Source organism: Seriola dumerili, unplaced genomic scaffold (genome assembly GCF_002260705.1).
Source record: "Seriola dumerili isolate Sdu_G_001 unplaced genomic scaffold, Sdu_1.0 BDQW01000302.1, whole genome shotgun sequence".
Classification (NCBI taxonomy): domain Eukaryota; kingdom Metazoa; phylum Chordata; class Actinopteri; order Carangiformes; family Carangidae; genus Seriola; species Seriola dumerili.
Window position 1 is genome coordinate 1144446 of NW_019174557.1, and position 23939 is coordinate 1168384.

Sequence of the window (23939 nt, forward strand, 5' to 3'; positions counted from 1 at the left end):
CTTATCCCAGATGTGTTCAACTGGACTGAAAGACAGCTTTCAGTCAGAGCTCAGCCACTGATATGTTGTTTACTGCACCATTCTTGTCGAGCTCGGGCCGTGTCTACGATGCTTGTCTGTAACTGATCATAAGCACAAAATGAATTAGATCATAATCCTGCTCAAACTGTAACTCAAGCTCTTAAACATGTCTGTATGCATTCTGTACCGAGACATGGACACATGAGTTAATGTCTGAGCGAGGCGACTACTTCTATGAACAAGTGTTTGCCAGAAAATGTATGTCACTCTGCAGGCAGGTGTCCTCAAACACACACCTGCCTGTACACACACACACACACACACACACACACACACACACACACACACACACACACACACACACACACACACACACACACACACACCATCACCCTGTACTTATTCATTTTGAAGCAGTGCTAATGAGTCTTCCCACATACTACTGCACACTTCCCAGGCTTGTGAATGAGTGCTCAACTTTGCTTTGCATCCTCACCGTCACTATATGGGGAATCATCATTAGCCGTTTCATGCCTGAAATAAGCTCCTGTAGAAAGTGTTTAATGGAAGCTTAATGGAGCCTAAATTCTGACAATGTTATGTTCTTTTAAACATTTGTTACACAAGGGAGTGAATCTGGCTATAGCAGATTTTGTCAGCATCCTTTAGACTCCTTCAGGTTCTTCTGAAAAGACAATTTGAATGTAGGTTACATTTTCTGTGTGCCTTATTTAGATTATTTACCCAATGGCTAGCTAGGTTATTTGCATTTACTGCTACAGAGCTCCTGTCAGAGAGCACAGAGTCATCAATCAAGTTCAGCTTCTTTACTCAGTAGAAAAAGACATTAACATGATTCCAGACTATTGATTTCTGCACATGATATGTAAAGATACATAGAGAATAGCAGTGGCGAACTGTGAGTACAAGAGTACAGTAATGGTAGTTTCTGAAAATAAAACACCCAGAAAAGTAAAATGTGTATTACTTCTCTTCAACAGCAACTAATAACTAATCATCTATAGACAAACATAGTAATATCTAGCTGACGCATATATAGTGTAGAGGTTGGTCTCAATCGCACAGCACCAGTTAACTTCACACGTCACAACAAAGATCTACTTCACAAGATTATCAGCATAGACTGCACTAAGCATCAAATTATCAGTGATACAAAGTAGTCAAGGTATCGTACGTAGGATTTGGCAACCACAGGAGCTGATGTGATAAAATCCCTGCTTTTCTGGAGATCTGATGCATATTAATGCTGGGAAATGGGACAAATCGTTTACCCTGAAAAAGACACCTAAAAAGGCTCCCATCAAGACATCACTGAGACACAGGTCTGCATTGAACAGGTGGGGGTGGGTGTTTTGACACGTGTTGTATGCTGCTGGTTTGTGTTAGTTTTAGTAATTTATCAAGAAAACAAGGCTTATTTAAAAAAAAAAAAAAAAAAAAAAAAAATCCAAATTAGCTGAGTGCAGTTTATTGAAGTCTGTGAGAGGTGATTACATTGTTCTCTCAACATCAGACTGACAACATGACAATAATTGACTGTTAACCACTTTCTTGTCCTAAATCAGGCCACAGCTCAGATGGAGGAGAGGCTGGCAGAGTTCATCCACAGCTACTCCCCGGAGAGTGTTCTGCCGCTGGCCGACGGGGTCCTCAGCTTCATCCACCACCAGGTAGCTGAGCTGTCCAGAGACTGCCTGACCAAATCACGCGAGGGCCTCATCACCAGCGTCTACTTCTGTGAGCTGCAGGAGAACCTGGAGAGGCTGCTGCATGATGTGAGTCGTGGAGGTGAAGAGGAATGAAGAGGTGTGACGTCTCTTTGCCTCAGCTCACGAACTGACTCTGTCTGTCTGTCTGTCTGTCTGTCTGTCTGTCTGTCTGTCTGTCTGTCTGTCTGTCTGTCTGCATCAGGCTTACGAGCGCTCGGAGAGTTCGGAGCTCACCTTCGTCATTGAGCTGGTTAAAAAGCTCTTCATCATCATATCTCGTCCCGCCAGGCTCCTTGAGTGTTTGGTGAGTTTAACACCACATGTTTAATCGCCATGGCCTGCGTTTTCTTAAACAGTTAAACCACAATCCCCAATTGCTCAGAGATACTCAACAGACACTGATACGGATTCACCAAATGAGCATTTTTGAATGACGTGACAAGGTGCCTCTTACATTCTGAGTATGTTCTCCTTCATCTGCTGGGAGAGACTCCCGTCCTCCCACATGGAGATGGAAGGTCGACTCCTTAACGCTGAAATAGCATTAAAGAATGAGCAGAAGTGGGGCAGGCAGTCTACTGTGCATTCGGTCTGAAGTGATGAAACACAGGTTTAGCATATCTGAGCTTTGCATTGCCGAGTGTGTCACAGCAGGAAAGCTGTGCTGTCACTCTTAAAACGGTTAGTTTAAGGCTTTTTTAATCTTCTACATTGCACTTGTTTTTACTTGTTCTTGCCTTTTGGGTGAAAATAAAAAGACCTGATATATTTTTTTATGTGTTTCTCGTATAGTTTGGTCCTGGGGGGGATGACAAGGAAAAAAGAGTCTGAATGCACCCACACAAGGAATGCACTGTCAAAACTGAATACTCGCATGCCACTACAAGAAAAATGGCCCAAATCTCTGTCTCAGATCTTTGCAATGTAGAAATCAAAGACCTTCAATTAGCAGCAAGTTAGCAGCACAAATACAGACCCAATGCAGTACCCATCTACCCATGAGCTGCAGAAAAGAAAAAACAAATGAATTAAAAATTGATTTATTATTCGTTGCTGAATGTACAGGTTCTTAGTGTCTGCAGTCCACCAGAGGAAGTGTTGGAACAAGAGCATGTACCCCACCTTGTTTATTCTGGAGAGATTATGGTAATAATTTGGGTTTTTGAGCGGCCTTCTGAACAACTTGGATAGATTATAGCTCCTTGTGCTCGGTTACAAGAAAGTATCAAGTCTTTGTAAAAGGACATCTTCTATTGATGTGGAGAAGGTTTTATCTCATAACCTGAATTTTCTTGTTCTTGTTAAAGGGGGCTCTCCACTGATCGTACACATGCAGTTCATTTTACTGGGGAGGGCTCCACAGCGTGTGAAAACAGTGGCTCTGACAGGCGTGCTCCACAGTTTCAGTCCTGAGACTTAAAATGTTTAATAGAGAGAGTCTGCATTACAAACTGGAGGTGTGGAGATTGGAAGAGGTGAGCTTTTATGCTGCAGGCAGGCAAGCAAATGTGTTTGTTGTAGTCAATTAAATATTGGGAGCTATACTCCAGTGTGCGGATATTGTTTCACTCTTTACCACAATATGCAGTTCTATCCGGCACCTGGCAACAGGTGGAGGTGCACACAACTTTTCTTTCTTTCATCAATTTATTAAAAAGCAATACTAAGCTGCTGGACTATCTTTTTAAGCCTGCAAACAAACATTTTCTTATAAAGAGGAAGGCTTAGGGATAATTTGTCATTCTGTAACGACGCTTGCGGAAGAGCCATCATGACAACGAGGATGGCAGCAACTTGAATCTGAAAGAGCTGCAAACCTCTCGACAACATCATGTGGTCTGTTTAGTTACTGTTTGAATTAAAACCAGAAGATGCAGAAACACAGAATCTCTACTCTTTACTTCCTTTCTCCACTTGTGTTGCATATTTACTGTTGATCTGCGTTGAAAACCTGGCTTATATTGTGCACTTGCTTCCAGTAAATGTCATTTCACCTTCAGCAACATGAGATGTGGAAGTATGAATGCAGTGTATTATACAGTGGAGGTCATGGTTTTGTTTAATCCGTGTCATTCAGTACATCAGACATGCTGCACATCTCTGCTGCAGCAGAGTATCAACTTATCACTGCAGGGTATTTTTATAACCTAAAAAGTCTTCTCAGCACCACATCAAATCAGCTGGGAGACCGAGCCGTGTCCTTGGCATGTTGATACATACAAAACATAACTCACCACTACTTACTTAGTAATAACAAGCCTCTCTGAATACACAGGAGGCTTAGCGATACCTGGATATCAGCTCCCTGATTGATGGCCCCCCATATCCGTCATTGCCGTGGTCCCTCCTCCAGCAACCGTGGCTCATTTTTCTGTTGCCAAGGCGACAGTCGGAAGAGGTCAATAGGGTCAGGCAGGATCTGGAGGGGACTTTAGATCCTCATGGCCCTTAGGTCAGAGAGGAGAACACACACACACACACACACACACATTTAGATGTGGTCAGCAGCCGTAGAGTTCATTTCGCATTCAAGTCAGATGTGAGGTCTGGTTTGGTGAAAATGTCACACAGTCCAGTTGGCTGTTAGCTGCACGAATATTATCCTGGAGCAGAGCAAGCGATCAGAGAGGCAGGTTAATGCCCCCCATCTCCTCACTCTCTCTTTTTTCTCTGGTCTAGGGGAGCAGATATGAGAGAGCAGGGGAAGAAGGAAATGATCCTGGCTGCCCCAGGCTCTGCTTTCTAATCAAAATGTTATTCCACCAACAGGAATGAAACTGAATCCCACAGGACAACACAAAAGGCTTTTTCATTGGAAAAAAAGGATGTTTTCAAGAAAGCAATTTAAAGTTGGGAGGTGTATTAACACAGATTATGTTTGTTTGACAGCCCCGTAGAGGTGTTTGGTCACAAAGTTTCAGCAGGCTGAAGTAAATCCTAGTTTTGTCATTATAAGTTGGCCACGATTTTTGAATTACTTTGTGAGGTGCAACACAGTATGACATCAGTTCATTAACGCTCATCCTTTGTTAGCTGTTATCACAACCCTTTGTTACTGCTAACCAGGAGGTTAGTTTTTGTTCAATACCTGACTCAATACATTGTCTTTTAATGTCTTATCAGCACACTTGCACCAGTATCATGAGAAGGTTTGTTGTGATACTGAGTCAGAGGCTGTTTACCTTCTTTTTCCTCCCTTTTCCTTTTTTTCCAAAACAATTTCTTGATGAATCGATTAGCGAACTGACTTAAACTGACTTTTAAGCCAAAAAAACAGAAATCCCAGTTTCACAAGTGTAAATATTTGCTGTTTCTTAATTTTTCTATCATGGTAAATTGATCATTTTGACTGGATTGGATGGAAAAGGCGAACTTGAAGAGGCCATCTTGAGAAATTGGAACGGGAAATATTTAACTATTTTCAGGCATTTTATTGATCAAAAAATTTATTAATTGAGACCTAATTGACAATTCAAAGGAATTAAAATTAGTTGCAGCCCCGAATGCGAAGTATTTTGTTATTTTAGTGGCATATTTTCCCTTAAGATTACATATATGTTGTGCTATATATTAGATATAAATTGACTTGCAATATGTCAATTCCTTTATGATACCATCATTGTCATCAAAGAAGAAGTCATGTATCGTGATGAGTTAGTCCCAAGTTACCAGTCTTACCCAGCAGCACAACATCATTCCAGTTGTTTAAAATCATTCAGTCTCTTGTAACCTTTTCTTGAACTCTCCTCCAAATTTGTGTGAGGATCAAGGAAATATTGCAATCCCACACACCAAACACTTCAGTGGTAGCAAGTGTTGATTTTCTAGAGTGTTTCTGGTGTTGACCGGAGCTGATCAAAGCTTTGTTTATTCAATTGTAGACATGATGTGGCTCCAGCACTGGTCTTCAAACCAATCTGAAGGTGTTAAAACTCTGTTGTTTTGGACTTAAAGATATTGCATACTGCTGAGTGTTAAATCAGCAGTAGGAATTTTGCTGTGCGGCACACACTTCACACATTCTTTCCCCCAATGACAGGAGTTCAACCCAGAAGAGTTTTACCATCTGCTGGAGGCAGCGGAGGATCACGCCAAGGAGGGACAACTGATGAAGGCAGACATCCCTCGGTACATCATCAGCCAACTGGGGCTGACCAGAGACCCACTGGAGGGTAAGAGAGAAAGAAAGAAAAGACATTAACATGTTGTATCGTGATATATGATGTGCTGTAACTATTTCTTGGTGAACAGCAGTGAGGTGATGGAGAGACTTCATTTTTAACATTATAAAAAAAAAAAAGTCTGTTTACATATGTATATATATAGAGAGAGAGAGGTGCTAGTAAGGACACAGATATCATTGTCTCCGATGTCCATCACAAATAAACGTCCATACATTCCTTTAGCGGTCATAGAAAAGAGGTGCTCCTTATAACTTTTTCTTGAGTATCAAATGAATCCTGTGTTTCTGTAAAGTCGTGGGCACAGTGCAAACAGGAATTGCTAGTAGCTCATTTGGCAGTGCCAGTTTGCCAAAATTTAAACAAATAGAGGCTTAAGGAACGGCGCTCAAGATGTAGCACTGACACTCTCCTCCTCCATTCATATACTGATATTTGCACTGAGTCGAAACCCTGTGGACATGTAGATGATCAGGATGTTCAGGATGAGGATATTTATTGAGATGTAGAGTCTGGGCTAGATGGATCATTTGCTGGCCGGTGGTGCTCTGGCATCACTATCTTTCATTACTCATCGCGGCTCAAACTCCCGCTCTCAGTCTAATCCATCAAGAGCTGTTCATTAGCTGATGGGCTAAATGGCCCATGAATGACTCTTCACAATAAAGCGCTGTGGTTTTATTTCTCAACTCATGAGAAATATGGGGCTGTTAGGCCTTTCTCAGTTAATCTCTGCTAACAATGTGTCACTTGATATCTTGATCTCCCACTTTCTTTTGCACCTACATTGTCATGTATAGACACAAATGCACACCCACGTAGCTGCTAGCACGTCTACACTTTCACACTCTCATTTCTTTTCTTGTTTCCCGATAGAAACAGTTGACAAGATGAGTTGTTCTCAGCGTCAAACAGAAACACACAGAACATACCTTTCTCAGCTCAGTGACTTTATTTCACATTAAGTTAATATCTATAGAGCGGCTTTGTAAATGCGTTGTGAAGGTAATTATCGTTCACTTATTTCCCTGCTTTGACAAAACAGCAGTACAAACAGCGTATTCTAGCAGCTGTGGCATATAGTACAAGAGTGCAAGAACAGTGAAAACTAGCTGCTGGTGCTGCTCAAGGAGGGAGGAAAGTGAGGAGGAGGGAGCGCTGAAGGAGACAAGAAAAATTAATAGGAAGAAGCTATTTTAATTCTCTCATGTTTTTCTCTCCGTGATCTTGGGCCTTCAGCTGTTTTGAAACTTGAATAGCTGTTTTGTTAAAATTGTCTGAGCAGCTGCAAATTTCTTATCTGCTCACAGCAGTGTGGGAGGCCTGGTGTTTTAGCATGAAAAGTGTCTCTCTTTATTTGGACACCGGGTTTGGTTGTTAACTAACATGTTTCTCAACAGAAATCGTGAATCTTGAAAACTATGACAGCGAGGGTCCACATACTCCAGAGACTGATGACTCAGCAGAGGTGAAGATGAAATATACCCACAGACAGATCCGCGTTTACATGAATTCACGTACAATGACATTTATGCATTTGAATATTTAAGTTCAACCACGTCTATGCTGATCCGATTAAAATGTTGGGTATTTCACCAGGGAAAAGGGAGAGCCATCAAGCCACCGAGTGAGGAAGATTTTCAGAGCATCAAACTGATCAGCAATGGAGCTTATGGGTAAGCAACAGATTGATGTCTCATTGATGTCTCATAAGAACCAATTCAAATCCAATCAAGTCATTATATAGTGTTTAAATGAAGAAACTAACTTAACGCAAGGTCTATTTGACTAGCTTTTTTTCCAGAGCTTTTAACCCGATTCAGTGCACATAATTTGCTCAGTCATCTTCAGGAGCTATCTCCATGACAACTGAGCAAGCACCATCAGCTGACATTGGCTTGAAAGCTCTGGAATAATCTAGTAAATGGACCTCGAGTTAAGATTTTTATTTTTAATATTTTATTTTTTTGTTTGTTCCATCTCAACATTATTCAGTAGATTCCAATACACAGTGGTTCATGATGCTTATGCCACCATAGTAATAACTCATTTCCATTGATGAAAACCAGCTGCCTTAAATGTAAGAAACCATTCTGATCATTATTTTTCAGTGAACATGTCCAACCACCAGTAAGGTCCCTGACCTACATAATGTCAATGCTGTGCTAAGAAGTTGTACTGGAACAAACTCTTGCCAATTTTTGACTCATTTGTAAGGATTCAGGCTGTTCTCTGTTCCAGAGGGGAGCATCATAGATGTTTGATGTGCAACTGTGGTTCTTTTTTACTTGAAACCACACATAATATTTAGTAAGACAAAAAAAGAAACATGGGTGAAACACAAAGAATGACATGGGTATTTTTGGGTATTAGATTATGTGCTGAAGAGTTAATATAATGTCATGATTGGTTTAACATTAATGTTTACTTTTGGTTTTAGTTTATGATATGTATAACTGTGCCTTGTAATTCCATGTTTTACCTGACACATTTAAAGATAAACTGACGGTTGTTTTCCACTCCCTCATCCTGCCACACAGAATGAAGAAAACACCAACATGCAAAAGGATTTAGAGGGGACATTTTTTAAAAGCCATATCTGATGTGTTTTCAAGGACTGGCCTGTTCAGTGATTTGAAAGAGATAAATGTAAAATCTCTTCAACAACAAAAAAGCAACCAGTAGGGAGTTATTTATACAATTAGTCTCCTCTTGGTCTTAATCGGTAAACATGCTGCATTTTAAAAGATACTAAATTATCTAAAGCTGGCCTCAGTAGAACAGAAAAGAAAGCACTGTGAAGGTCAAGCCTCCATTATTCCACCATTATCTGCCAATGTAAAAGAAAAAGGATGTTTTTGAAAAACAAAAAAACTCAAAGGTTATGAGCTTGGGGCTTGACATTTTGGTTTTCAAAGTCTTAAAATCCACTTTGATATTCACTCAGTCATAATGTATTAGTTTCATGTCTAAAAGCAGATTGAATATCCTTTTTTATTCTTTACCAGTTTCTCACCCTGCTGTTGTTTTCTCAATACCTCATCTCCTCTGTTGTGTACTCCTCTGTCTTGCCCTCGTTCCAGCGCCGTCTACCTGGTGCGGCACAGGGAGACACGTCAGCGATTTGCCATGAAAAAGATCAACAAGCAGAATCTGATCCTGAGGAACCAGATCCAGCAGGCGTTCGTAGAGCGAGACATCCTCACCTTCGCAGAGAACCCCTTTGTCGTCTCAATGTTCTGCTCTTTTGAAACGCGGCGACACCTCTGCATGGTCATGGAATATGTTGAGGGTAAGGGAGTGAGGTTTACAGTAAAGACGGACTCCCAATTGAAAAGATGATGATTTATGAGGCTGCTCTGAATGGGCTTTTCCTGCTCTGTTTGTTTTTCATTTTTCTCTGTCATGCAGAAATGTTGGTTCAGATTTCTATCTGGTTTGTAAAATAACAACACTTTTCAGCCTTTTCTCTCCGCTTCTGTTTCCTGACCTTGCATTTCTCTGCTACTCATGAGAAGATTTTCACCAAATTAATAATTAAATATTTTGTCTAAGTGCTGTGGCCCTGACTTTTCAGGTCTTAATTACTTGTAGTGCTGGTGACCTTGGAATTTAAGCTTATTTAACTTTTACACGTTATTTAATTCTGAATAAACTGTCTGTTCAAAACATAGTCAATGAGGGTTTTTGGCTGCTCTCTCCATGTTAACTTCCTGCTTCCAAACCATATTTATGGTGCAGTATATAATCACTCACTTACCTTTCCAGAAGGGCAGTGGATAGTGATCTTACTCTTATTTCACCATCACAATGATTTTCGATCATGAAAGTCAAACAAGGTCGGTAGATTCACACCGCCTCATCTTCCTCTGTAGTTGGGTTGAATTTTCTGGAGGGCAGCTCAGGACAGTGTTGTGGCAGAATCCGCTCTCGCTTGAACAATAACAACAATAACCGGTATTTCTGTGTTTGTAGGTGGTGACTGTGCCACCTTGTTGAAGAACATTGGGGCTCTGCCTGTGGAGCTGGCAAGAATGTACTTTGCTGAGACTGTTTTAGCCCTGGAGTACCTGCACAACTATGGTATCGTCCACAGAGATCTCAAACCTGACAAGTGAGTGTTTAAAGCTGCCCTGATCACTCTTTTTATACTAACAAAGGATCAAGTGACTGAATATAATGTGAAAGGGGTCATTCATATGATGATGAGCCACAGAAAATTATCACCCAACAGTTCCTCTGAGCTCTATTGAGCATTTTAGCATCATTTAGCTAATTGCTTTGGCTTTACTGCCCACAGCTTTACTGTTGTGATTCAGTTTTACCGCTTTCATCAACTCAGTAGTGAAATGAGAGGTTCAGCAAAAAAGCTCATTACCTGCCCAGACAGACAAAAGCAGCAATTGGTGAAGGTACTGGAGCATTTAGCAGCTAAAAAGCCAGATATTTGCCATCATGAGTTGGTGGAGGCCAAAAACATACTGGACTTTGAATTCATCATGTGGTCAGAAACACAACTCTACATAAATGCTGATGTTTCTCCATGTCTGCTACATCTTTTATTGAGCGACTGTTTGCTAACCCTTCAACCATACAAACTTTATAAGGTGATAATATAGTTCTGCTGCTTCATGCGTCGGAAAAATAAACCGAAGCTGCTTTAAAATTCCTGTCTGGTGTCAAGGAAAACATACCTGTTACTCCGTTAAATGTGAATTTTATTGCTATGTGCCAGAATTAGATCTGTTCAAGTGTCAAATAGTAGAAATTTTCCATTTCCTCTCTTGATACAGTCTCCTGATCACCTCCATGGGCCACATCAAGCTCACAGACTTTGGCTTGTCGAAGATGGGTCTAATGAGCCTCACCACGAACCTTTACGAGGGACACATTGAGAAAGATGCCAGAGAGTTCCTGGACAAGCAGGTACGGCACCTGTAACCTAGTACGGCGCCAGGTCTTCCAACATTAATTGCAGCACTTTATCGTCACATTATGAAAGATGAAAAGCTGCTGACAGATACATTTGAATCAGCAACAGTATGAATTTGGTATGTAGGCAGAATTAGTGAAATTCTAAGATAGGATGTATGGTGGCTGAGCAGACGACTCTTTTAGTCTTCTCCAGCCATGCGTGCCAACCTGCCAAGTCATCCGGCAAAATCAATGATCTCCAAATAAAGACGTTGCATTACAGTGCTTCCTGTGCTGTCTGAATTAGCGAATCATTAATGCTCTCCATCTCCATCACAGTCCCATTTTGCAATTATAGTTATTGTTTATACTCTGAATTAAACCAGTCATAATCAGTCAGATCGCTGCTTGTGTTCTCCAGCTCTTCTGGGTGGAAGCAGGCATCTGTTCGTCTGCCAGTAATCAACTCACATCTGCGGCTGAAACAGAGCAGGGGTTTGCTTTTCATGTGTCTAGTGGAGAGTCGGATTAGCGGAGTATTTCTCACTCAGTCAGCAATGATGTGCATTCATTTACAGTGTATTCACTTTCAGATCCTGAACAGTATATATTTATGATGATCAGAATGAACAGAGTGACAGCACATACTGTTTCCATTTTACAGCCTCTAGTGTTAAAGGGCCAGTTCATCCAAATCAAAAAAACAGTGCAAGTAATTTATTAATTCATTTCAATTTTATTGTCTATAGATTTTAAATCTTCCCCATTGAAACGCCCCCCCCCCCATCGTGAAACAACAATTTTTAGTGTTTATGGTATTTATGGTATAAACAAGTAAAAATTCAAAAGTTGTTTCCAGAAACAGTATCTCATATACCAGGATAGATTGTGAACCGTTTGCCTTGTTTTCAATTACTCATCAATTCAAGTAATTGCCTTGTTCTACTACTGGCACTGTATCAGGAAAGGTGGAAAGGTGGTTTGTCAGAAATCTTATACTCATCTTTACCTACACAGGTCTGTGGGACTCCAGAGTACATCGCTCCAGAGGTGATTCTCCGTCAGGGCTACGGAAAGCCGGTGGATTGGTGGGCCATGGGCATCATCCTATATGAGTTCCTGGTGGGCTGTGTGCCTTTCTTTGGAGACACTCCAGAGGAGCTGTTTGGACAGGTTATAACAGGTAAGAAAATACTTATAAACTTACAATTTAAGTTTCTTAGAGAACAAATCGGACCTTACTGGTAAATAAAAGCTGTGCAGTAACAGTAAGATTACTACACTAGAACAAAACTACAGTTTAGAGTTTAGAAACAAACAGCTTTATGGTTTTAGAGTCAGACATGTGTTCCCATGCTTTCTTATGCTATCCAAGAAAGGGATGAAGGTCGAGCAGGAGTAGGACTCCAGATACTTTTCCTCCATATTCAATATTTCATTTTCCTCAGGTATTAAAGGTAATTTTGCAGAAGTTTGGACTAGCCTATATTTTCTCATCTTGACACCTTCAAAAAGGAGAAATTTCTTTCTTTGTTGTGACCTCTTGCTTTGTCTTTGTTGCCTCTGCTAGACGATATAGTTTGGCCAGATGGTGATGAAGCCTTGCCTGCAGATGCCCAGGCCCTCATATCTGCTCTGCTGCAGACAAACCCTCTAGTGAGGTTGGGTTCAGGTACTAACTTTTCCATTTACTTCACATCAGACTGACCTTCTTCAGCCATTTGGCAACAAGATTGTAGTAGTAGTAGTAGATAGTATAAAAAGAATTGTTTCATATTTTGAGAAACAAGCTTATTTGCTGTCTTGTAGACCGATAGATGAGCTAACATTACCTATCAACTGGTTAGCTTAGCACAGTTTCTGGAAACAGGGGGAAACAGATAAATTAGCTCTGTCCAAAGGTAAAAAAAAAATTAATCTGTGCAGAAATTAAAGTGTAAAAACAAAATTGTGGCTAAGAAGAGGGTTATGTGCAGTACTATTTCTTTATTTTTCTACACAGGCAGGAAAGCTGTTTCCAGTCTCAAGCTAAGCTAAGCTAACTGTCTCCTGGCTGTAGGTTAATTTTTAAAGAGACTAGTATTGAGCTTCTCATCTTCAAGTGAATGTGTATTTTCCAAACTGTTCCTTTCATGAGAACTTTTCAATACAGTGAGTTTAAAAAACGGACAATTAAGTCACATTATGAAATCAACTGTGCATTATACAAATATAACCTTAACTTTCATCTCTTTTAAGCACATTGTCGATCCATATTTTTGTGTCCCTGCTGCCAGGTGGAGCGTTCGAGGTGAAGCAGCACTCCTTCTTCTCTGAGCTGGACTGGAACAGTTTGCTGAGGCAGAAGGCAGAGTTCATCCCTCACCTGGAGTCAGAGGAGGACACCAGCTACTTTGACAGTATGCATGTCTGGATTTATGTGTCTGTAAAGTACAGCGGTTACATCAATATTAGCTTTATGGGTTGTACAATAATTTTCTGACACCGCTCCGGTCAGAAATGCACATTTTACATTGAACTGTCAGCTCATATATTTCATGGCCTCCCTCTCACTCCCTCCTCTGCCAGCCCGCTCGGATCGTTATCACCACATCAATACGTACGACGAGGATGACACCAATGACGACGAGCCGGTGGAGATCAGACAGTTTTCCTCCTGTTCTCCTCGCTTCAGCAAGGTCTGACTTTGTCTCTCTTGCATACTTTCCTCTTTCATCGCTCCCTCTCTCCCTCTATCATTTTACTCTGTCTTCCTTTTTTTTTCCTCACCCTGTCGGTCTGTTATATTGTGTCACACAGAATCTCACTTGCCACTTGAGATTATTGACAGGATTAGATGAGGAAGGTCTTTGATGGACAGAATGAGGACAAACTGTACGAAGAGCAGCACCTGGAGGACAAACCCAGGTTTCATACCTGAGGTTCAGAGAGTCTAAATGGGAATTTACTGGGCTCTTTATCACTCTTCTTTTTTTTTTTTGTTGAGCAATACAGAGGCCCATGTACCTTAAATGTCACAGCCACTTACTATGCTTGTCTGTAGATGTGTGTTTAATGATCCAGACAAGCCTTCATCCACATTTTTCAGTCACTCTTTCTTTGGCGAAATCTCCTTTAATTCTGAACTGTGACTCCCTTCCCTCAGTGTGACAACGTGCTCTTTCTGTCACACTTTTACTTTTTCTTCTCAGGTGGGATTTTCTCACCTCGTGCTGCCTTTTTGTTCCTTCTCTCTCTCTCAACCCTCCCACCTTTCTCCTCTCTCCCTCACTCTGTCTTTCCATCTGTGTCTCACCTGGTCTATCCCCTCATATTTGGGTTGTGAAGCAGTGAAGGAGCTCTTCACTTAGTGGAAAGTGCCTCATCGCGGAGCCAATTTCAATATAATTTGTGGTGTATTTAAGGTTACAGTTCAGAGCTGTTGAGTAGCCTTGCTCGGGCAAAGCAGGTGGACAAATACCTTGGCTGAATACACACACAAAATAGTATACAGAGAACATGTGCACATATTTCATGCATTTTAATTTTTCAATGTGTAACTATTTTGATCATTCATAATTAACTTATTTTTAAGCAAAAATCCAAAAAATTAGCTGGTTCATTTCTACCTATCTTCTCTATCTTCTATTTTCTACCTCTCTCTTTTCTTTTTTGCTTGTCAGACAAAACAAGACATTTATAATGTCTTTTTGGGATCTTGTGACAGGCATTTTTCACTATGTTCTGATAATTTATAACAATTAATTCAAGAAAGTAAATCAGCAGATGAATCAATAATGTACATACAGTAACCGTTACTGTATATTTATATATCTACCAAACAGAATCCAAGGGATAACATTTTAAAGTGAGAGCAGTTGTTCCATCATGGTCCCACGATGTTAAAAGACACAAAACATGCAACATAAAATTAAACAATAAGATCTTAAAGGCAAAATTTACATACTTGAAATAGAAAACTGATTTATGCATAAGATGACGCTGTATGTTTGGCTTGTAATGCGTACACATAGTACACACATGCTTTATGAGAAGCACTTCAAGATTCTCTCAACTGAGCATTTTTGCACATTATTCTTTCCCCCAAGCTTATTACTACAAAAGACAAAAGGGACCATCATGCTTTGATGTGTTAGCTCATTTAACATGACCTCATGTGACTTGATTACCTCTGTCTTACCTTATTCAGTCTTTGGTTGTGGCTTCTTGTGAGGAAATACTGTATAGAAACACTAGTTTTCATTCACAGTAGGTGAAGATTAGTTTGTATGCAGTGATAAAATATAGATGAACCCGGATGATTAAAAAAAACTGAAAGACGAATGCAAATGACTCTTTTGTGTAGGTGAGATTAAAAACCTCCAAAGGGTTTCCAGCAAATAATCTCACTCCAAAATTAAAAAGCAAACAAATGTCACATGAGTAATCAGCCAGAGTTTAAAGCAGCTTTTCCTAAATGTCTTTTGACATTTTTGATAAAAAAAGCATTGAGATGTCTCATAGATTTAAAAAAGTAAGAAATTGGCTCTGGCTGTCAACATGGTTTTTTGGTTTTCCTCTTGAGAAGACACCTGGGTCTTCAGCTGATACTTGTTTCCATGGTGCACTGCTGAATATTCGGTAGGCTTCCCTTAACGTAGCTCGTCTTGTTGTCCTCCCCCACACAGCTTAGCTTTTCTTTGTTACTCTGCACATAATGAGAGCCTTACAGAGTAACTGTGTGCATGTCTTTGTGGATATGTCAGTGCTCACATGCATGCATGGTAAAAACATAGAAGCTATGTTGTTTTTCAGTGTAGTAGGTCACATTTCATATGTCCTTTTGTAAATATTTTAGCTTGTTTTAAGTCATCCGAGTGATGCTGGAAGTCAGGTTATCATCCTCTGAATGCACAAATGAGCATACTGAATATATTGTTGTCACTGGTGGGCAGCTTTGAACAGCAGTGGAAGGCAGACAGTATGATATTTATATTAACAATATTATTTAATATATATTTGAGATACGGTTTTGCCACTCTGCTTTGTTAACTGTTAATTTTACCGCATCTTGAACCACAGCAATAAGCTACTGTTAAAAACTCGTCTTTATCTTCTTTTTTTATATTCAAACAAGCACAACACTTTGCGTTGAAATTGTCTCTTTGTCAGTCACATAGGAATCAAATAGGTGACACTGTCATTTAAGAAGTAGTCCCACACATAGGTGTAGTTACATCCATCCTGCAAGCATGACTCAAGATAATACCAATAGTGCATCGTAAATGTAAAGATAGGAATTATATAATGTGACAAGAATTCAACCCCACTGCAAACAGTACTGAGTGTATTAAATGTCTCCCAAGATTACATCAAGTACACAGTTTTCACAAGCTGGCATCCTAAGAAATGTATTTACATCCGTTTCTTGATGAATTCCAAATATTAGACACTGCCGCCAATCAGTATTATGTACTCTTGTGACCAGGGATAATAGATGATGTGGGCTGTGGAAATTAGAATTTTTAGATGGAAACTGCAAATAGCCAATATGTTGTGCCAGTATTAAGATTTTGACAATTTTCATGCCAAAATGTTTAAAAATAGAAGGATTCAGAATGTTCTACTTGTCCGACTTGTCATACTCTCTGAAAATACTGAAAACCAGAACAGTTAGGAGCTCCTGTAGGAAGAGGGACATTTCGTTGCATGTCTGAAAGGATGAAGCACATGAGCAAAGCTGAATGTGAAACAGGAATTAAGTGGTCAACACTGTCAAAGTGGAGAGTAAGATCACTGGTTAGTAGCATCCTTCTGGCAAACATTTTTAGCCAGCAAATCACAGGGAAAGTTAAACCCATTATAGCAAATCTGGACCGTTTATTTAGCAAGACCGAGCTACAGAGGTCTAGTAATGTCATTCCTTCTGACTCCACGCTCCCAGAGTTTTTTTCGTTCTTAAACTTGACATCACGTGATGCAGTTCATCAGCCAGAAAGCCTTTGTACAACTTTTGCTCCCCAACACATGTAAACAGACTGACATGTAAAACCAGTGGAGTTCCCCTTTCAGAAATATGACATCCTCCCCACTGTTCCGAGATACAGGTTTTCAGAAATTTGGTTTAATGAGTTCAAGTTTAAATTTATCCCATAAATGCTCTTGAATTTAAAACACTCGAAACTGCATATTTGTTCCCTGCATAGCTTATCAGTTTATTCTTATTCGCATTGTTCTCATTGTTCACATGGGCATTTTATTGACTCTGCATAGTGTGAAAAACATCAATACTTTTAACGTCCTCTATTATCTTATTGTGTTTTGAGTGTGCTTGTTTTCTGCTTTTTTTCTTCACTGCAAAAACAATTACACTAAATATGTAAACTGGACTGAGCAAAATCATCATATCAGTCGTTTAGATTATAAACAACTGTCCTTGACACATTTTTATTATATGCCGGATATCTGAAACAAGTACAGTAATTATAAATACTGACACCAAACATATAACTGTAACACACATTCACCAGCAACATATTTCCTAAGCTATTAATAACTGCTAACAGACCAAATGATTATTGATCTGACTGTGCGCCCCTGCAGGTGTACAGCAGCATGGAGCATCTCTCTCAGCTGGAGCAGAAAGCTACGACCTCTGTGTCCCGTCGGGAGCACAAGGGCCCGCGGGACGACAAGGTGACCAAGAGAGAGAGCCTGGGCAGCTTCAGCATGAGGGATAAGAGCTGGAGGACTGGATCGCCTGAGATGTGAGTGACGCAGACTTATAAATGAGGCGTTTCAGAGGCACAGTCATGATTTTTTTATATGCGCATGGCAGAGTGAGGTGGGGTGTTCTGTGTATTTGCGTAAATCAGGGCTGAGGGTGTTCAGAAGGTGGTTTCCTGATGGTTTTTCCTCTTTGCTGTCACATATCCCTGGGTGTCTGAGTAACTGGTTTCTATCTCACTGACACCAATTCTGACACTTCTTATATAAAAAGATCTTTGTGCAAGAGTTCACACTCACTTTGAGTCAACAACAGGAAACAGATCTCACCTCTCCAAATTTTGAAAAGTAGGAAAGTGGAAATGGATCGCTGGTTCATACGTCTCAAAGAAACCCAAATATGTGACATGATTTGTTGTGAATAACACAGATGTAGCCGTTGGCTTTTTTTTTTTTTTTTACTCAAATCAAGTGCAATATTATCTTACAATTATATTACGCGAAAGGATAAATACTAGTAATTTTAGGACTATTGAAAAATTTTTTGCTCTTCATCTGGTATACCTGTCAACACCTGCCTGACTCTGACAGTGTTTATTCATATTGGATTGAATATAAAAAAACACCTCTCAAGGGTTCTGGTTTTTGGCAGACCAAATGAAAAAAATAATTTTATTCCTGGATCTAGATTCATTAAACATCATCTGCATCTGCTCTCTTGTGACTTGTGTCATGCAGCAGCTCACGCAGCACTGCAACCTGCTGAGTTCAAAGCACATATTATTAAAGATGCAGTTTGTAGGATTTAGTGGCATCTAGCGGTGAGGTTGCAGATTGCAACCAACTGAATACCTCATCACCGCCTTTCCGAGCGTGTAGGAGAATCTATGGTGGCCCTCAGGTAATGTAAAAACACAAAAGGCTCTCTCAAGAGCCAGTGTTTTGTTTGTCCATTCTGGGCTTCTGTGGAAACATGGCAGGCTTCATGGAAGACAACTCACTCCCTATGTAGATATGAAGGGCTCATTCTAAGCTAACACAACAATTCATACTTATAAGTGATTATACACTAATGAAAACATAATTATGGATTTTATATTCCATTCCTGTGAATAGAGCCCCCTAAATCCTACACACCGCTCCTTTAACTGATACAGCTCTAACCGAGAGCATGGAGCAGAGAGAGACTGCCATTACTTCTCATGACTCAATTTCAACTCAGTCTTTAGGAAGCATATGTCAGGGTTTCAATCTCTCTATTTTCATACATGCAATAAAACAATTCATTCATATATTCTGCATTCATAATGGACTGGAAGACGTGAAAGGTGAAGGTGACTCATCATTTGTTAACCTTACATACTGGATTTTCCATTCTTCCTTATCAGGTAGAAATTATATGTATCATCTCTCCAGCTATGATTCATTATCAGCTCCTGTTCATTACATTTTTAACCAAAGAGATCACTTCTGTCACTTGGCCTGACTGTATTTCAATGTCACTTATTTCTCATCTTGGCTCTAGAGAAACTATGGGATGGATTGCCATGAAATCTGGACCACACATTCATGGCTGTAGACTTCAAGTCTTGTTGGAGAAAGGACTCTTACAGAGAGGACACTGTTTGTATTACATTGTGTGACTGCGTCCGTGTCCTTCTCCTTCAGGAAGCGCCTGTCTTGTTCAGAGTCCCTCTACATGGAAGGAGACGCGAGCCCTCCCCTTGGTGCTCGGCGACGCTTCTCAGCACTGATGGATACACATCGTTTTGCTTCACCCCTAGAGGGTGAGCCAGACTTCCTGTCCCGCCAGGCTCCCATCAAGGTCCGTGGAACCTCACTGGATGGGACCAGTGTCCCCTCACCGAGCCTCCTGGAGCAGAGGACCAGTCTGAAAGAGATCAACGGGGCAGGTAGGTTGCAGCCTGAGGTCTCACAGGAAGTGAGGTTGGAGAAGAGGAAATAAATAAGAGTGGGCAATGGAGAAAGTGATAAAGAATGAAGGGTAATTATTAGATGGCTCATGCTGTGTTGCTATTCTCACCTGTAAGTGTTGTTTTCAACTTAAATAAGTATAATTCCCACATTACTCTACTTCCTCACAGACAAGCCCCCTAGACCTGGAGAGACACCAGGCATTACTACAACCATCACCACATTGTCTCCAGGTCCTGCAGCCACCAGTCGTGATGTCATGACCCCTCTGTATGACCCTCTGGGGCCCCGGGCCACCAATGACCTGGTCCTCCGCAGGGCGCGCCACCAGCATTTGTCTGGTGATGGAGAGAAGCGCAACTCCAGACCTGGCAACAAGGTCATCAAGTCAGCCTCCGCCACAGCCCTGTCTGTCATTATACCATCAGGTGAGAGGCAAAAAGTAAAGATTATCATGAAATCCTTTAGGAAATAATCAATTGTGACACCCTAATACAAATACAGTATCTAATTTCTCTGCTTACCCTCTCTCTGCCACCAGTGGAGCAGCATGGTGGCTTCTCCCCATTGGCCAGCCCCATGTCTCCCCACTCTTTCTCTTCCAACCCCTCGTCTCGAGACTCTTCACCCAGCAGAGACTTCTGCCCAGCAGTCAGTGTGCTGCGCTCCCCCATTACCATCCATCGATCTGGAAAGAAGTACGGTTTCACCCTCAGGGCCATCAGGGTCTACATTGGAGACAGTGACATCTACAGCGTCCATCATATAGTTTGGGTAAGAAACTTGTAGTAGTATGTACTCTTTGGAGATTTAGAGTTAAAGTCAGTGACCTACATAAAGAGGGATGGCTTGTGCTATGACTTTTGTGGGTGCATTTTAAAGTCCGGGTGGCATTAACCATGGATAAGTGAAATGAAAAAACAGAGTGTAAAAGAGGACAGGATGAAGCTCATCTTTGGAATCTCATTTTCTCTTCCTGTATTATTTATAGCATAACAAAAGGGAAAATAATTCATGCTTTCCTCTAATCTGGCAACACGTAGTCTTTCAAAATATTGTCTAAGATTTAAATACTGTACCCTGAGTGTTTATATACGAGTGACTTTCCCCTGTCATGAATTTGGATGCTTTGTGTATTGGCAGCATGTGGAGGACGGCGGCCCTGCCCAGGAGGCCGGCCTGTGTGCTGGTGACCTCATCACTCATGTCAACGGGGAACCTGTCCACGGTCTGGTTCACACTGAAGTGGTAGAGCTTATCCTCAAGGTAAGAATCTGTTGGTCTATTCATTCACACCTGTACTGTACATCAGTAAAATCAATATTTCTCTCTGTTCTCTATTTCTGTATCAGTTAATAGTCGTTTAAAAGGAAAGACGGCTCGTGTAACTTTTAGCAAAATGACGCTTTAGCTATTCCAACAACACACCAAGCCTCTGTTAATTAATTCTGTAAATAAAGGCCATGTTAGCTAGCCAGTTTTTCGTAACCTTGACAACAAATACGTATGAGGGTAGACTTCATTTAATGTCATTGATCTGTGTAGAGTGGTAACAAGGTGACAGTGACCACCACACCTTTTGAGAACACCTCCATTAAAGTGGGTCCTGCCCGGAAGGCCAGCTACAAGTGTAAGATGGCCCGACGAAACAAGAGGACCATGGGCAAGGAAGGCCAGGACAGGTATGACCTTAGAGACCTGCAGCACTGCACTGACGTGTTACTGATGTCTTAGATGATCTCTTTCATGAACAGACTGTACACTGTGATGTTATTGGATAGTAGAAGAGTTTGTCTTGCACAAGATACAATATGTAATTTTTTACAATACAGTGAGAATCCCATTCAAGGGCCGGTGGTCTTGCATGGTTTAGCCCATTCATTTACAAATGCATTCATAGTAAACATTGGTTTCTGTTCATTTTGGTGTATACTGCAAAAATCAATTAGCAGAGGAGAGTTTTCAAAACTTTGACAAAACAAAATAAAGCAACTGGTTTGCAGTTATTGATCATCTTGTCTCATGATGGTTGTCATAACTGGAGATTATTGATCCCTATAAGCTAGAGAATCAATGCAAAAACCTATGGTATTGCTTTGGAAAACGGTCAACAGCAATGTAGCTAGTGTGCTTAAACATGGAAAACCACTGGTATGAATGTATATTATTTTTGTATTGGTCAATCGTTTTTCAAACCTTGCTTTCTCACTCTCTTTTCATTCTCTCTCTATCCTGTAGTAAGAAGCGTAGCTCCTTGTTTCGTAAGATCACAAAACAGTCCAATCTGCTGCACACCAGCCGCAGCCTGTCCTCTTTGAATCGCTCTCTGTCCTCCAGCGAGAGTCTTCCTGGCTCCCCGACACACAGTCTGTCTGCGCGGTCCCCGACTCAGGGCTACCGCTCCACCCCTGAGCCCTCATACTTGGGTAGGGCACTGGAACTTAACTTGCACATACTGTACATAAATGGTCAAATGGAAACTCTGTAAGATCAGTTCACATTAGAGATATTTTCCTTCAAAGCCTCCACATATTTTTAGAACCTGAAATTGGGAGTTATTCAAATTTGCTTCCAAAACAGAGCGTATGCCCTGGAAAGCGATCTTTTAATGACTGAAATTACACTAGACCTGATATTCAAAATTCACTTTACCTTTAAATCAAACATTTGCATCTTCCTCATGGATTCTGTGTATCTTCATTGATCTTTTCTGCACTCTGTGGTCCTTCAGGTGCTTCCTCCCAGAGCAGCTCTCCAGCCTCCAGCACTCCAAACTCCCCTGCTCCCTCACAACACATGAGGCCCAGCTCCCTGCACGGCCTCTCACCTAAACTCCACCGCCAGTATCGCTCTGCCCGTTGTAAATCTGCTGGTAACATCCCCCTGTCTCCGCTGGCCCATACACCCTCCCCTACCCAGTCTTCTCCTCCACCCTTGCCAGGCCACACTGTAGGGAGTTCCAACACCACTCAGTCCTTCCCTGCCAAGCTCCACTCGTCGCCGCCTGTGGTCCGTCCCAGGCCCAAGAGTGCCGAGCCCCCTCGATCACCTCTTCTCAAAAGAGTTCAGTCAGCAGAGAAGCTGGGCTCACCTCTGACCCAGTCCAGTTCTACAGGAGGGCTGGGGGGTCCGCTGAGGAAGCACAGCCTGGAGGTGCAGCACTCTGAGTACCGCAAGGATGCCTTCCTCTGTGAGCTTGGGCTCCAGAGCCTGTTGGAGACAGAAGGGGAAAATTTGCCTCCTAATCCTCCACCCCTGCCCTCATCCTCCTCTACACCAGAGACCGGTGTACTGAAGCCAGTGAGGAGACTAGGGAGGCAGGAGTCACCGCTTAGCAGGGAAACACTGCTGGCTGGGAGGGAGAGAGAAGAGAGGGAGAGAGGAAGGGAGAGGGAGAAAGAGAGGGAGAGAGACGCCGGGACAAGTCGAGTTGGAGCAACAGCATCCCCGACATCCTTAACGAGAAAACCTCATACAAGTGAGCTGCCCTTAAACTCACAAAGCTCCAGACTAAATGCAGAAACTACTAAAATTACAACTCCTAGCACCCCTACCAAAACAACAGGAAGTCTATGTGGTCAGAAGGCACCTGAAAAGATTCTCCAGGGTCAGGCAGTCTTAAGTCCAAAACAATTAGATCCCAAGGCAGCCAAAAGTGTGTTATCTAATAGTAAAGATCCCCAGGAGCAGCTGCAGGGGGGTAGAACTGATCCAAAGCAGGAAGGAAACAATAGGAGTGGTCCCAGTAGGCCTGGTTTACCCGGTGCTGCCTTCGCTAAGAGCTCTGCTTCTACTCCAGATAAATCCATTGGCATCAACGCGACAGTGACAGCAGGTCCTCTGAGCATGAACAAAACCTTTAAACCATCAGGTATGGGGGACAACCTGAGAAAGGCTGGAGCTGAGAGCAGTGACTCGAGGACTCCAGACCTCAGCTCTAAAAGCCCCAAACTTCCAGCTCGCGTCCTGGCTCCCGTCGTTCCCCCACACGGGCAGCCACTTTCTCTAGGCAAGGTGAGGCAGGGACTCGGGGCCGTCAACTGCTACAGGGGAACTCTCGATTGGGAGGACAAATGTCGCCTGGAGGTGGTGGAGGAGCATTCACCTTCCCCTTCTCCCTCCCCTACCGCTATCACCCCCTCCCTCTGCGGGCCTTCCCTTTGCAAGTCGCGGCCTGTCTCCCCTGGCGACAAGACGAGTTTTGTCAGCCAGCTGACCACTGTGGCCAAAAACGTCCTCGGGCCAATCAAGCTGGGTTCCCAGGATGGGGCCAAGAGCAAAGACCAGCAGACTAAGGCAGCGGAGGAGAAGCAGGGAGGCACAGCGGGAAGGTCTGACACTCCTGCTGGAGGTCGAGTGCTTGTTGGGGCTGCAGTGGTGACCCAAAGTCCTGCTGGTTCACCACTAGAGAAATCTGCAACAGGTAGCAGCCTGCCAAAAATGTGACCCCATG

General features: G+C 41.9%; 1 protein-coding gene across 1 annotated transcript in view; it reads left to right on the top strand.

Annotated features, from left to right (window-relative positions):
• Positions 1 to 23939, top strand: part of mast1 (microtubule associated serine/threonine kinase 1) — a 49148-nt gene extending 25209 nt beyond the window's left edge. Inside the window, exons 8-27 of the mRNA XM_022758630.1 lie at positions 1608 to 1817; positions 1954 to 2055; positions 5791 to 5923; positions 7333 to 7400; positions 7532 to 7608; positions 9016 to 9224; positions 9908 to 10046; positions 10726 to 10858; positions 11864 to 12029; positions 12417 to 12518; positions 13123 to 13245; positions 13415 to 13524; positions 17429 to 17592; positions 19220 to 19464; positions 19657 to 19914; positions 20028 to 20260; positions 20630 to 20752; positions 21032 to 21168; positions 21725 to 21912; positions 22218 to 23939. Coding sequence (XP_022614351.1) covers positions 1608 to 1817; positions 1954 to 2055; positions 5791 to 5923; positions 7333 to 7400; positions 7532 to 7608; positions 9016 to 9224; positions 9908 to 10046; positions 10726 to 10858; positions 11864 to 12029; positions 12417 to 12518; positions 13123 to 13245; positions 13415 to 13524; positions 17429 to 17592; positions 19220 to 19464; positions 19657 to 19914; positions 20028 to 20260; positions 20630 to 20752; positions 21032 to 21168; positions 21725 to 21912; positions 22218 to 23932 — 4635 coding nt within the window. The 3' untranslated portion in view covers positions 23933 to 23939. The remainder of the gene's footprint in view (positions 1 to 1607; positions 1818 to 1953; positions 2056 to 5790; positions 5924 to 7332; positions 7401 to 7531; positions 7609 to 9015; positions 9225 to 9907; positions 10047 to 10725; positions 10859 to 11863; positions 12030 to 12416; positions 12519 to 13122; positions 13246 to 13414; positions 13525 to 17428; positions 17593 to 19219; positions 19465 to 19656; positions 19915 to 20027; positions 20261 to 20629; positions 20753 to 21031; positions 21169 to 21724; positions 21913 to 22217) is intronic.